Source organism: Thamnophis elegans, chromosome 7 (assembly GCF_009769535.1).
Source record: "Thamnophis elegans isolate rThaEle1 chromosome 7, rThaEle1.pri, whole genome shotgun sequence".
Taxonomy (NCBI): Eukaryota; Metazoa; Chordata; class Lepidosauria; order Squamata; family Colubridae; genus Thamnophis; species Thamnophis elegans.
Window position 1 is genome coordinate 42,305,003 of NC_045547.1, and position 15,587 is coordinate 42,320,589.

General features: G+C 35.3%; 1 protein-coding gene across 1 annotated transcript in view; it reads right to left on the minus strand.

Annotated features, from left to right (window-relative positions):
- Positions 1-15,587, minus strand: part of TMTC2 (transmembrane O-mannosyltransferase targeting cadherins 2) — a 187,656-nt gene that overhangs the window by 113,712 nt on the left and 58,357 nt on the right. Inside the window, exon 2 of the mRNA XM_032221173.1 lies at positions 3,222-3,792. Within this exon, the coding sequence (XP_032077064.1) occupies positions 3,222-3,792 (571 nt within the window). The remainder of the gene's footprint in view (positions 1-3,221; positions 3,793-15,587) is intronic.

A 15,587-nucleotide genomic window follows, 5' to 3' on the forward strand; every position in this document is an offset into this window, starting at 1 on the left:
TCTCCCAACAGAACTAGGTATTCCCATGAGGTGTCCAAAAAAGCCTTACTGTTTGTGCCTTGAGGAAGAATTCTGGTTTGACTTGTTCTATGATCCAGTTGTTTGTTACCTCAGCTCTCCATGGTATTCCTAGGAATCCTCTTCAAACCTAATTTAAAAGCACCAATACTCAGTTCTCCTGAGTGTCAGAGATGAAACCATTACCTGATGAATTCCACAGGAATACATTTCCAAAGTCTTCTTTGGTACCCTACTGTGCTAGTCTGTTGCACATTTGATTGCTGGTACCTTCTTATGGTTGATCAAAATGAAGCTATCTACCATTTAAATATATTCCTTCCTTACAACTCTATCAGTTCTAAGGTTGGCTGATGGACCTATTATGATGACTGTGGTCTACTTTGCATTTAATCTTATGTTTCCTATTTTCATTCTACTTGACTTTTATTTTTAGAGATCCAAATCATTTATATTTTCATCTGTAATAGTAATATATTCAATTATTATAGGTAATAATAGGTAGTCTCCAACTTACAACTAATTTGTTAAAGAGTGGTTTAGGTGACACTATAGCAAAATGTATCAGACAACTAAGTACAAAGAGTCGGAATTAATTCTCTAATATAGAATTAGAAAACTGTAATTTAGTGGGGGTTTCAGAAGGTTTGGGTTTTAGCTTCGGCTCTGGGGCCAATATTTTTCAACAATTTTTTTAATGACTTGGATGATGGTAGGGATGAGCAACTTATCAAATTTAAGTTTAACAGAAAGTTGAGAGATGCAGTATGACAGCAGATTTTAGACTGATCTGGAGAAATTGGTTGACTGGGCTGAAAAGAACAGGATGTCTTTTACTAGCGAGATATATAAAGTATTACATTTAAGAAGGAAAGAAATATAGGACACGTGTACACAATGGGGAAATCATGATTTGGAAACACAGAGAAGGATTTGGATGTGGTCATTGATAGCAATCTGAACATGAAAGACCAACACCATACTGAACTGCATTAGAAAGTGTATGAAAGAAGCATGAAGTTATCCGTCTTCACTACCTGGCATTGGTGAGACACGCTTTTGAATACTGCATATGATTCTAGGCATCTCATTTACAGAAAGATATTGACAGCTTGAAGAATGTTCAGAAAATAACAATAAACATGATTCAGAGACTTCAGGCTATTCCCTATAAGATAATAGATTAAATAATAGATTAAAAGAGTTTACAATGTTTAGTTTGGAACAGCCATGCTCAGATATATAAAGGGAAACCACAGGGAACATGATCAAAAAATACTTTTCAGAGAAGCTGGAAGCAGAAATAGATAATATAAGTTATTCCCTAAATTTCAGTTAAATATAATTCTTTTTTAAAATCTTCTTGATAGATCTATACAACTGTGGAAGAGACTATTTGTGGTTCTCCACCTCTGGAACAGATAAGACAGCCCTTATGAAAAATTGGTTTTCATACTTTAGAGGGTTCAATTAGATGATCTTGTGGCCCCTTCCATCCCATTATATGATTCTTCAGAAAAAGCTTATATACTTTAAATAAAACTTTCATTATTTTTTAAAAACGACCATTCTTTAAAGCAGCAATTCTCAATCTTTTCTTTACTAGAGACCCCCTTTAAATACATTTTATGACCATGGACCATGGTCACGAACCCCAGGACTCAAGATTTAAATCATAACATTTCTTCAAGCCTTCGTGAACCTCCTGTGACATTGCACACCCCCCCAGGGATCCAGGAATCACAGATTGAAAACTACTGCTTTAAAACATTGGAAGGTATTTAGCAGTCATTTTGTCTATATATTGTACATTGGAATGACCTGATTCCTAAAACAGTGGCTGGTACTCAGAAAATGTAAAAGCTAAGCATTTAACAGTGCTGTTAATAATACAGCCAATGAAGAAGTAATTTTGATGCATTTTAAATCAAAATATTGTCATACCCTTTGCCTCATATGCAAAAGCCAGGGCAATATGGAGGCAAACATAATGCAGGGAGACATAAATAAGCTCTGTAGTACTAATTGGACACAATACTGTAATCTGCAAAGTTGATTAACACCCCCATTCTCAGGCTGGGAAATGCAGTGGCAGAATTAGGCATATGAATATGCATGGCTTCTATAATTACAACTCTCTTTAAAATCTATTCACTTGATGAAATTGTGTTTCACATTATTGGGATAGCTCTGCGTGCCTTGGAAAATAGTTATATAAAATGACTATACAAAGAAAGCATTCTACGAATCAATCTATGTATACACAACAATAAGTTCACATTTTTTTAAAAAGTAGCAATCTGGACAAACTATTAGGTTTATTTTGCAATTTGATTTAATGTCTTGGGGAAAGGAGCTTGATTTACTTTGGATTAAACTAGTAGCTCATCAACCCACAACCTCAAATAACCCTTCAGGGGGGATGGTGATAAAAAAAGCAAATTAAAATGAAAGTCCAGAGCCATAAATTGCATAAAGATCAGGGTTTGCTAGGGCTGTGGAAGACGATCGAAAGAGGTGCCTCACAAACTGTAGAAATGTATACAAAGTATTTTTTTTTACTCATTACAACAGTCACTTTTTTTGTAAAGCTCATTTGGCTACACATGAAAATACAGTCAGGGACAGCTATCAAATCAGTCACAAAAGTCTTGCAAACTGTCTTATTTGCTTTAAGAATTCAAAGACAGCTATTTCCAAATCAAAGTCCCATGCTCGGTTGGCAAAGCACTGGTTTCAAATACTTTGTACAATCACGTTATTTACTAAAGTCATACCTATCTGTATTACCAAATACAAACTTTCTTGTGTTATATATTATTCTAAGCTGCCATAAGTCAATTATGATTTTGCTGAATATAAACCTGAAGGATGGATGGATGGATGGATGGATGGATGGATGGATGGATAGAGAGAGAGAGATAAAGAATATCCCCCCACCTTTCCAAAATTCTTAGTAGAAGCAACAATAACATTTGCCCAAGGCAATTACAAATAAAACAACATGGTTATTAATGAGACCATGGTCTTTGTTTATAGTGAAAATAACTGAATCCTTTCAGAGTAAAAAGTACAGTGCCTGCTGTTGTTGAGGGGAAAAACCAAGGAGATTGAATCATTACATAATTCATTTCTGTTTTTGATAAAATCTGTGTATTTGTGTGCTGTTATAATCTATAACTGCAAAACACAATCCCACTCACCTTATATACAGCAGGAACAATTTGGTGCATTTTTAGCCTATGAAATACAAATACATCATAAACCGCTGACACTGCCAGCACGGTAATTCCTTGCTCCTTCCATAACATGCTGCAAGTGGCACACAGACCGGCACCCAAGATCCAGCCCCAGGTTCCTTCCGAGTAGTTTCTTGTACAGCAGTGCTTAATGTAACAGACTAGGGAGAGCAGAAAGAAAAGGCAAGCTCCAATATCAGCTCTTCCCACAATCCCTGCCACTGCTTCAGTGTGAATGGGATGAGAAGCAAACAGCAAACCAGCTAATAAGGTCCAGTGTCCATCACCAAACAGCACTCGAGAAAAATTCGTGAAAAGACCCGTGACTGCTGCATGTAGAAGGACATTTACAAGATGGTAACTCCAAGGATCCATTCCACCAATAGCATAGTTAATGCGAAAAGAGAGTGTGCAGAGAGGTCTGTAGGATTTATGACTCCCGCTGTGGGTCAGAAGAGTACCCCAAAAGTCATTATAGAATAACTGCGTCCAAGGTGTTTCAGGAAGAAGATCTTGGTTTGTCTTGATTGCTCGGCTAAAAAAACAAAACAAATACAAAAATAATCAAAACTACATGACAACAATAAACAGGATTGCTAAATAATATAACTGAAATCAACAAATTTATTTCCAGTTTGACATGAAATTAGCATCAAAAGGTACACTATCAAGCGTAGTACTACTTCCTCCTCTTTAAACTCCACCCAAGTAGTGATAGAAGTGCTGCTTCTACTAACTTTTCAATTCAATAAATGTCCTCATCAATTGGCTTTTCAGACCTTGGAAATATAGAATACATTAACTTAAAACAATTCATTCATTTGAGCCTAATCCAGAAGCAATCATTGATAAATTATAGTTATGATGTAAAAGAAATATAATTAACTGGAAAAAATGTGACTGAAATTTACAGATAAATGTCTGTAAAAAAAGAGACAGCTATTTAATATGAGTAGGAAAGGTAGCTAAAAGTTAATAGATTTGAAGGTCTATACTTTGGTTCCACATGAAGTACATACATAATTTGCCTTTGGTATCCACATATTTTAGTCAACAGATTACCTCCTATTCTTCTCTTTGAAACTTTCTATACAATGAAAACAGTTGCTCCAGAGGGTAAAAAATCTTCAAGTTGCTGATGGAATGATTTCCATAACTGGAAACATTCCACTGGACTTTTCTCTCAATTCATAGAAAAGCATACTAAATCATTTCAAGTTAAATTGAACAATAAGTACTACTTATTTTTAAGTTTTGATCATCTAATTGAGGATGAAAGAAACATGTTCTTACTGTAAATTGATAAATATTTCGCACATACACACTATACTTTTTAAAGCAGGATTAGGAATCCTGTGAACTTCAAATTTATTTATTTATAAGCATATTTACATTTCTTCATTTTCTCTGAGCCTTAGGAGGTACATGCTTTAGTCAAAATGTGATAAAATACTATACACAAATACTGAATGATGATACAGTAATGCATCATAATACAATATTCATATTTCATAATACAATATTCATGGCATGGATAGTTCACTCAATAAAAGAAATCATTAAAAGCCTTCTGTACAGATAGGTCTTGATGTATTCCAAAAAGTCATGACAGCCATAATAGGAAGGATTGTTCTCAACAAATAGTGCCTATTTCTAAGCCCCTCTGACAAAATGTCCAGGTGGGGGAGGGGATTTGCAGCAGCACTTTTGATTTATATTTGTTGGGCATGTTGATTTTACTTGGGATATGTACTCTCACACTTTCCCAGATCCCAACCCCATTAGAATTTTTTAAGTAAAAACCAATACCGTGAATTACATGTAACACATTATAATATAACATTTGGCCTGTAAGCACACATACATTGGCATCAGTTGAAGTGTTCAAGTGATCGAGTTGATGTACCATCCTGTTTTAGGAAAAGTCCTAGTCTGTTTCTTTTAGAGTTCTTAAAGAGGAGGTGAATCAGATTTCCTCTGAGATTATCTACAGCAAGAATCTATCTTTTCATCTCCTTTCTTTTTTTTATAAAAAGTTTTTTATTTTTTCATTTTCATAACAAATAACCACATGTGTACTGTTACCTAATCAATATTATTTTATATTATTAAATATTAACATCAATTTGTCTTACCATCAACTCCCAAGAACGATTATTGGCTCTTCTGCTCTCCATACACCATATTTGCACCCTTAGCCATCGCTTTCTTCTCCCTCTCTCCTCCTCCTCCCTACCGCCTTTCTTCCCTCTATCTCCTTCTCTTCTCTACTTCCCCTTCTTCTCTCCTTCTCCTCTCTCCCCTTTCCACTCCTTCTTTCTCTCCCCCTCTTCCCCCCGCCCTCTCTCCTAACCCTCTCTTCTTCACTTACCTCTTCCCTCTCTTCTACACTCTTCATCTCATTTACTTGGTATATTTCAGCCTCTGAACAAGTTCCATTTTATGTTGATGATATTTATAATTTCATTATAATTATAATAAACATTTCAATAAACATATTTAATTTTAACATATATCCTCCTCCTTTTTTTGAAAGAAAAAAAAGTATACATACATAGCAATTATATTTTTAAACCACCACCATCCCCAACTTATTTTTGGCTGGAATGTGGACCTGTTTACAATTCCCAACTATTCTCATCATAACATTGTACAGTTATCCATCATTACATGCCCCAAACTTTTTAGTTCTGTCTTTATAATCTTAATAATTTTCCATTATAAGTATGTTTCATGTTCCCCTTCCATTTTTCCATATCTTAACTTAGCTTACATTTAATGCTCTTTAAATCACAATCCTTGCTGTTCCATGTTCATTACAATTCCATTCGTCTGCTATATAAAATAACAAGCAATACACACGTCACTTTCTTCATCTTCTTAAGAATTCTAGAGTATCCATATTTTATGTATTTTAACCTATATTTAATTATCTTTCTATTATCATATTCAATCAATTGGCAACTCAGTTTAATTATCATGTAAAATAATAATTCACATACCTCTACTTTATATTCTCCACATAACAATTTCTAAATATATTTCTTCCTAATAAGTCTTTTATATCAAATACTAAACTGTTTTTTACATAACAATTCTTGCTGTTCAATGTTCATTACAATTCCATTGGTCTGCTATGTAAAGTAACAAGCACTACACACTTCACTTTTGTTCATCTTCTTAAGATTTCTATATGTATCCATATTTTATATATTTTAACCTTTATTTAATTATCTTTCCATTATCATATTCAACCAGTTAGCAATTCAATTTAGCTGTCATGTAAAAAGTGAATCACGTACCTCAACTTTATATTCTCTACATAATAGTTTCTAAATATCTGATTTTTTTCTAGTAAGTCTTTTGTCCCAATTTTCTATTTCTGTCCTTTTCTTTGTTGGGACATTTCCCCCTTTTCAATTTTCCCTATACCACTGTCAAACCCAGTGAAATATTTTGTCTACTTTTTATTTTCTACTGTTTCTACCATTTCATCACCCTCCCCCTCTTCTTCCCTCATTTCCTGCCTCTCCTCAGATTCTAACTTCAAAATTCTATTTAAACTTAGTTTTAATGATTTACGCATATTTTTTCTAATTTCACATAATTCTTCAAATTCCCACCTTTTCATAATGTCCAGTTCCAAGATTACAGTTAGTTATACAGTTAATTATAATTTAAGTTCCAAGTTTTCCAAAGTTTCTTCTTATTTTGCAATTCTGATCTAAACTTATATTCTGACTCAACTAAAATAGAGAGGAAGAGAAAGGGGAGCCATCTTAATCACTTCGCTTTCTTGGTCTTTGTTCTTCCCTCAGGCAAATGGCTCTGTGTTCTTTCAACTCAATGATTCCCAGCAATATAGCTTGATATTTTTAAACAAAGTTTTAAATCCAGACAAAATAGGATTATGAGTGGAGAAAATAGTGCTTTTTCTTTATTTATTTTCCTTGTTACTTTCTACCTCTCATTGATTAGAGTTGCTTAAGGTATGTAAATTAGAACAAACACGAACAAAGCAAGTCTCCTTGGTATGTTTTTAAGTTTCATTTCTCCCCTCCTTGTTCTTTCCCTTTGTAGAATTCCCAATTGTCAATTAACCTCTTTTAAAAACAAAATCTTTTCAAATCCAAATTCAAAGTTTGTATTCCAATGGGTTAGTCAATTCTCTATTTCCTCATTTCTGTCTCCAAGTTGTTTAAAACAAGCAGTTCCCTTTGGGCTTAATGATTCAAACCACAATTTTTCCCCCTTCTTTCTTTTTTTACATCAAAAATCCCAATCTATCCATCAATATTATTTATTTCTACTCACAAGGTTCTTTGCCTTCTCCAGATTCTGATTTATGTCAGTTGGTTAATTAGATCTTCTTACCAGGTTTCACATTCCATTCCTACACCGCTCCTGCTCAGAATGCTTAGTCCAGAAGCCGACAACTTGATAGCAGCCATGCTGCCTCCCCCCAATGCCGATTCAGAGAGCTAATCTCCGACTTATGAGGAACCTGTTCTATTCCTCTGGGTCTAATGAGACGCAGTTCCTTCTTCACTTTCCCTGTAGGAAAGTTCTGATCCGAAGATCAATCAGCATCAGTTTGTCAGACAGAATTTATGTGAGGCTCTTCAGAGCCCATGGTTTTTTCTGTCTGTCTCACTGAGGTACTTCCGGTCTTGTCTCTTTTCATCTCCTATCTTGCAGATGACCAGATGCAGCAGGTGTCAAATGGTGGTATCACAAAATGTCAGCTCTATCAAATGACTGCACTATGGCTATTTCCAATCTCTCTTCCTCTACCATCACATACTTTCCCATTTCCATATGCCTCCATGGGAGAGAGTGTCACTGGTCCAAAGTCACCATGCTGGTTTCATGCCTACAGTGGAACTAAAAGGCATGATCTACTGGTTTTCCAGTCTGGTACTATATAACTACTGCATCAAATTGACCCTCACAGTAAGTTACTGAAATAAAAGCAAGTGTGGGTTTGGTTGCTTATAATCAGCAGTTTCTTATTGGAATGTGTTAGTAGTACAGTCTTCAATTTACAACCACAATTGAGCCAAAAAATTGTTGCTAAATGAGACATTTGTTAAGTTAATTTTGCCCCAATTTACGACCTCTCTTGCCATGATTTTAGGTGAATCATTGCACTTGTTAAGTTGGTAATAAGGTTGTGACTGGCTTTCCCATTCACTTTGCATGTCAGAAGGTCACAAAAGGTGATCATATGGCCCTGGGACACTGCAACCCTCATAAATACATGCCAGTTGCTAAATGTCCAAATTGTGATTATGTGATCACAGGGATCTGCAATGGATATAAATGGGTAAAATTGTCATAAGTCACTTTTTTCAATGCAATTGTAACTTCAAATGGTCACTAAACAAACTGTGGTAAGTTGAGGACTACCTGTATTAAGCTGAATCTACAAAGGGAGTCACTGATGTATTAATTTTGTTCCTTGTAAATCTTATTTTCTTCAGCATATATGGTAAATGAAAGCTGAAGAAATCTTTTTTATTAAATGCTTATTTGAGACTTTAAAAAATAAAGCATAAAAGAGAAAATAAGAAAGTTGCAATTCTAAACATATTCCAACTTCATATCTAAAATATTGACTTGTTTATCTTTTAGAGTTTCTGAAGGTCAGACAATCTGTTTTTCAGAGCAATTATCACTGAAAAAGATAAAATCAAACTTCAACACTGCTATCTCAGTGATAGTATTACTAGGTTCATTTGCACATTATTATTTTAATATTTAAATGTATAATTAATATTCTCACTTTTCTGAAATAAAAACGTATTAACAAACTAAACAATGTCATTTTTTAGCACTTAACAGTCCTTTTTTTTGTCCAGATAGAAAACAATGTTAAAAGTAATTTTATTAACATCTTGACAAGGGCTAGATGCATTTCTGCATAATATTTCAGGTAGTTAATGTTTTCTCAAAAACATTTTTTGACAGAAGGGACAAACCAGCACCAGGTTCGTGTTATCAGTAGGTTCTCTAACAAAAAAATTATCTTTCATAGCCATTCTGGTTATTAATCCAGCGTCACTAATGGATATAATAAAAGAAATTATCCATGGGCTGTTTAATAAAAGATTCTAATCTCTGCTCTCTCTCTCTGAAAGACAAAGTGTCATAAAGAAAGTCATTTGTCAAAGTTCCAAGCAAGACTTGCATTTTTTATTTTTTTTGTTAGGCAAAGACAGCATTTGCTCGTTCTGAAGGAAAGTCTACCTTTCAACTTTTAATCACTCTTCATTTTACATATTCCAGGAGGAAAGTGTGCCTTGATCATAAACTCATACTCATATCGCTAATGGATTATATAGGATTGTGGGAAGTCAGTTATCCCTTTTTTATATTTAACTAAACTGTTCTGGTTGGGTTTTCTATTATATTGACTGATCATTGAATGAATGGTTTTCTTTTTGCCGAGGAGACAATAAGGAAGTCATCTGCTATCATTTTAAAAGAAAAGAAAATGATAGCAAATGACTTCCTTATTGTCTCCTCTGCAAAAAGAAAACCATTTATTCGATGATCAGTCAATATAATAGAAAAGTACAAGATGTTAAACAATAGGAGAAATAAAATACATAAAAATATTCAGTTACAAATGAGATCCTTAGCTGATTCAAGCTTGGAACTGTTGTTTGTGAATGTCTCTCCTTTTGATAATCTTATGTATCCTGCAAGAGTATTCCAAATTTATTGGAAAGCCTAGAAATTCAGAAATATATTGAGTTCTTTTCCCATAATTTTTCCTACTAGAAAACAGACAACTCTTTAGGGAAAAATTGTTCCATCCACATGAGGCTCCTCTTGCACAGGTTACCTCAACTCACTTTAATAGTGGGAAGATAAAATCCACCAAGGCTTCAACAATACCGTGGGTATTACAAAAGAGGATCACATCAAAGGGAACTATACCATTTATTCAGATTGACACTTGTCCTCTGCCTAGGTTTCATAGCCATCATTTCTAAGACTACTGCCAGGAAAAAAATAGAAATGATTTCACAAAGTGTACCTACCTATAGAGCTGGCTGTCTAGAGATAATAGATGACAATAATCACTTCAATTAGATATCAAAATATATTGTTAAAAAGTATTTTTAAAAAGTTCAGTTCATTATCAATTGGTTACTGGAAGCCTCTAATGGAGTTTTGGGGGAAAATTGAGAAAAAATGAACTCGTGATTTATGATTTTGATGATTAGACAGTATAGATTATAGAAAGAAAGGATCATAGTGTAACTTTAGACTGAGAATTAAAATATAACTGCATTTGTATTTATAATTCCTATGAAGAATATTGGAAGCCACATCTTTACATCCTTGTCTTTGTTTTCCATTTTTCTTCACCTTTTTTCTTTTCTTGAACTCTTAGCTTAGATTTCTTTTTTCTTACTTATTAGTTGTGTTCATTTATTTCCTTATTTAATAGATTTAATAAAAATATATAAAATTATGTATACGTTCATATGGAATACTGCACTAGTATCTATGTGTTCTACGTACTCTTGGTGTTTACCTTCATGAAAATAAATATATATATACACACATACACATGTGTTTACACAATACTATATACAATATAATTTAGCTTTCTCTCTGTTCTGAACCCCCCGTGGGGGAGGGGACCAGAACACAGGCTTGGCTGTTTGCCACTATTCAATTACTGAGATAACAAATCCTTTGGCTGAGGGCTGAGCCAACTCACATTCAATAGAGTAGCTCTGTAGCAACCCAGATAGTTCAAACGAAGCAACGCAGATAGTCCAAATGAACAGACACGACTAGAATACACAGATAGATTTTCTTAACTACTAATTTGAACAGTTATTTCCTGCAAATGTCCCCTCCCAACGCCTCACCTATAATCTCTCTTGGGAGGGGCTAATCAACAACCGCCTGTGCTTAATCATCTTCTGTGAGTCTGCTTACAGAGTTGCTGCTTCCGTTTCTCAGCCCTTCTCAAACTGGGACAAACTGCCTTTGATCCTCCTCCACACTGCTCCATGCCTCAGGCACCTCCTAGTGCCAACCAGCCTCTTTGGTCCCTGCTCTGAGTCTGAACCCTGCCCAGGGTCCTCCACATTGTCCAGGGCAGACTCATATGGTTACTCCCTATCCTAGTCCATCAGCAGCTCAACCAGATCCTGCTGGGCCACAACACTCTCTATATATGACTTCATTCTTTTACTGAAGATAGATCATAAAATAATCATGTATATAATGATAAAATGAAACAGCATTCCTATTCTCAGAAGACTGTCCAAGTTGCTTTAGCTATAATTCAGCATTCAAACTTTATTATGAAAAAAAATGGTAGCACTTTTAATGTTCCATGAATCAATGGAACAACTTGACTTAAGACATTGTGGGTGCTCCAACACTGGAGGTTTTAAGAAGATATTGGACAACAATTTGTCTAAAATGGTATAGGGTTTCCTGCTTGAGCAAGGGGCTGGACGAGAACAGGGGTCCCCAACCACCGGTCTGCAGCCTGGTGCAGGCAACCAGTGGCAGGAAAACGCATGAAGTTATATTTGTGCAAGCAGCATATATATGTGCAAAACTATCCAACCCCTCCCCATCCCGCCGTCATCACTGCTGGCCTACAGAGCTGGAAAAGTGGGGAACTGCTGGACTAGAAGACCTTCAAGGTCCCTTCCAATTCTGTTATTCTGTTTTCCTGTCCACTCTGCTAATATTTTGTCATAATGAAGTGACCCAGTATAAAAAACATCAGGCCTAAGGCATTAAACTCTCTCTGTTCTTATTAGTTCAGTTAACTCTTAATTCATATGGATGTATATGGGATGCTGTCAAGATAACAAACAGGTTTGTAATATATGTCAAAAAGAAATATGCAAATAGAGCCCTGTAGTTATTGATCAACAGACACGGTTAGTAATAATAATTTCTTAAATTTGCATGCTGCTTGACTCCCAATGACTTGGGCAGCTCACAACCATCAAAAAAGTAATAAGTAATTGCAACAAAATCAATAAAAGATGGCAACTGTCACAGACCAGAAAGAACAAAGTGAGGGATCTCAATCTTCCTCGCCAAAGAACTAGGTGAAGAACCAGATCTTCATGGCTCTTCTGACGAACCAGAGTGGAGGCATCTGAATCTTGCACAAAATCTTATTCCAGAGGGTAGATGCTGATCTATAGAAGGTACACTTCTGAGGTCATGATAGATGACAATGTTTAATCTAGGAAACCTGGAGTGTGCCAACCCTGTATGATCAAATTGGTTGGGCTATTATCATGGGACACAGGCAGCCCCTCAAATAACCAGATACTATGCCATCCTATGTTATATCATTTTTCAAATCTGCGATCCTGTATATTGTGTTACATTTTTACTGATAAAGAAATGAAGGAAGACTAGTATTTCAAGCTATTCAGCTCTCATCAGCTAAAAAGAAAAGCCATTTAATCACTCCCCTGGCTCAGCTGATAAAGGGAGGAGAACTTGTGGCTTAGAGGTTAATGCAACTGTAAGCAGCCCAAGTTCGAATCCCAACAAAGGTATGGCTAGCTGATGAGTGCTAAATAGCTTGAAATAGATCTATTCTAGTCTCCCTTCATTTCTTTATCAGCAAAAATGTAAACATAAAATGGTTTATCATGTAAGCGACTGCCTGGATAGCTCCTGAAGTGGGGCTTACAAGGAGAAGGGGAAACAATAAGCTCCCTCCCATATTTGGGCAGACCAGGTGCTTTGACAGAAGAAAAAAAACCTTAATCCTATATATTTATATACTATAAAATATAGAAAAGAAAAAGCCTCCTACACATGAAAAAATAATTATACAGTTTTAATTTTAAGTTCCAAGAAGAATTCCTAGAAATACAATAAGATAATCCTCCATTTATGACTATTCATTCCACCACAGATTGAATTAAAAATAGCTTCGGAAAGGGTGCTTTACAGCCTATAAAGCACATCTGACCATTGGAAAATGTTGAATTACCCCTATAAATGTTGAACTAACCAGTCTGCAATTACAACTGGTTGCCAAGCATCCTACAATAATGTGATTGCCATTTGCAAACCTTTTCTGCCAACTTCTCTAGAAAATCAGTAAGGAAGCTGGCAGGGAAGTTTACAAGATATTGCTGCCACCTGCCAGGAGGATTGTGAGAGCAGAAATCCCTTGGCAGGTAGCTGTTTCACTCTGAAACAACTGCCTGCTGAAGGATTTGAAACTCAAGGAGGCAGAAGCTAAAATCCTTTAGGAGGAAGCTTTTTCAGCCACACCCCAGAGATGAGAGGAAGCAGAAATCCAAACAGGATTTTCAGCTTTTGAGTGGAGATGCAATGCAGTAGTTCAGCAAACTTAGTCTTTTTAGAAGAAAAATGTTAATACTGATATTAGAACTTGCACTATCCTTGTCCAAATTAAATGTGGTACTTAACAGCCTGTTATGTTTTTTTATATATATATTATTTGATATCCATGGAGTCAAATAATATACAGGTTAATGATGACTATTTCAGCAATCATTCAAACATATGAAGGCACTGACCAAGTGGTACTTATGATTGATCCTCAAAATTCCAGCCATCACAACATCCCAGAGTCATGTGATCGGCTTTGGGACTTTCTTTGATGGCTTCTTACAAGCAAAGTCAACGGAGAAACTGGCAGGAGATTGCAAATGGTGATATGACAAACCTTAATGATTCATTTAACAAAAGCAATCAGAAATGCCAGAATTTCTATTGAAAAGCCATTAAATCATATAACATTGCACTTCATAACTGCATTGCTTAGTAGTAGGAATTTCAGTTCTCAACTGCCATCTTTAACTGATAATGTCATCATTAACATTACCTGTGTAGCAAGCCTAAGGATTGAAACAATAAGACAAACAGCCCAGAACACATCATTAGTGAAAATACATTACAAAAGGAAAGATATACATAGGAAATGGTGAAGTATGGATTCATGTACATGTCTGTGAACAACAAACATAACAAATGAACAATGATACAAGTGAAGTTATTAAAATAAATTGATCAACATGAAAGTATACTTTGAAAGACTAGAAAGGATAGCTAAGTCATCTGGACAGAGAACAAGAATGATAATAGCAATAGCAATAGCAGTTAGACTTATATACCGCTTCATAGGGCTTTCAGCCCTCTCTAAGCGGTTTACAGAGTCAGCATATTGCCCCCAACAACAATCCGGGTCCTCATTTTACCCACCTCGGAAGGATGGAAGGCTGAGTCAACCCTGAGCTGGTGAGATTTGAACAGCCGAACTGCAGAACTGCAGTCAGCTGAAGTAGCCTGCAGTGCTGCATTTAACCACTGCGCCACTTCGGCTGTGATAAAATGTTCATAGGTACAGGTAGCTCTCAATTGGGGCTGGAATTTCCATCATAAATCAGCACAATCATAAAACAAGCTATCATATGAGCAGACCTGATTTTACAACCATTTTTATCAGGGTTCTTAAGTAAATTGGTTTCCTCAATTGACTTTTGCATATCAGAAGCTGACTGGGAAGGTCACAAATAACAATCACAAGACTGCAAGATGTGAGGTGGGTGCCAAGCACCGGAATTGCGATCACATGATCATGGGGATAGTGCAGTGGTCATAACTTTGAAAATGTGTCATACTGTCAAGTCATTTTTCCCAATGCTAGTGGAACATCAAACCATCATTCAACAAACGGTTGTAAGTTGAGGTATGTAGCAAAAATCACAAAGATTTTCCATCACACAGTTCCAAAACTAGGTTAGTAAAATATGTTGAATTAATGACAATAATTCTTACACTATATGTTTCATTAAATAGCAAAGACTACATTAATAGTAATCCTAATTAAAGAAACTCACCAAATAAATATAAAATAGCTTTAGTTTTCTACCTTCATATGTATTATCAACTGCAATTCTGTTTAAACAACTGAGAAATGTGGTCTCTGTCTCATCAATCTTTAAGATGATTTGTCTGGAACTCACTCAGACTAATTGGAATCTAAATTAGTAGTCATGAAAAATATAGTTCAAACCTACCCAGTCTGCTACTGTAAAGTGAATAGAACATTTTTAAATTGTTCAGAATGAAATCAACTGCAAAAACATGTATAGTCCTCTGATCTAAATATCACAAATCTAGAGATTTATGGGAAGCCTTTTTTGTTTGTCTCTAAATATATGTGAGTTTAGAGAGAAATAAAAAGAATAAATATTAAAGTATGGTAAGAGCACAAATTATTTTCAGTATTAGCAATGCTTTATATTCCCATCTGTAAAATGAGAAAAACTATCATGTTCTCTG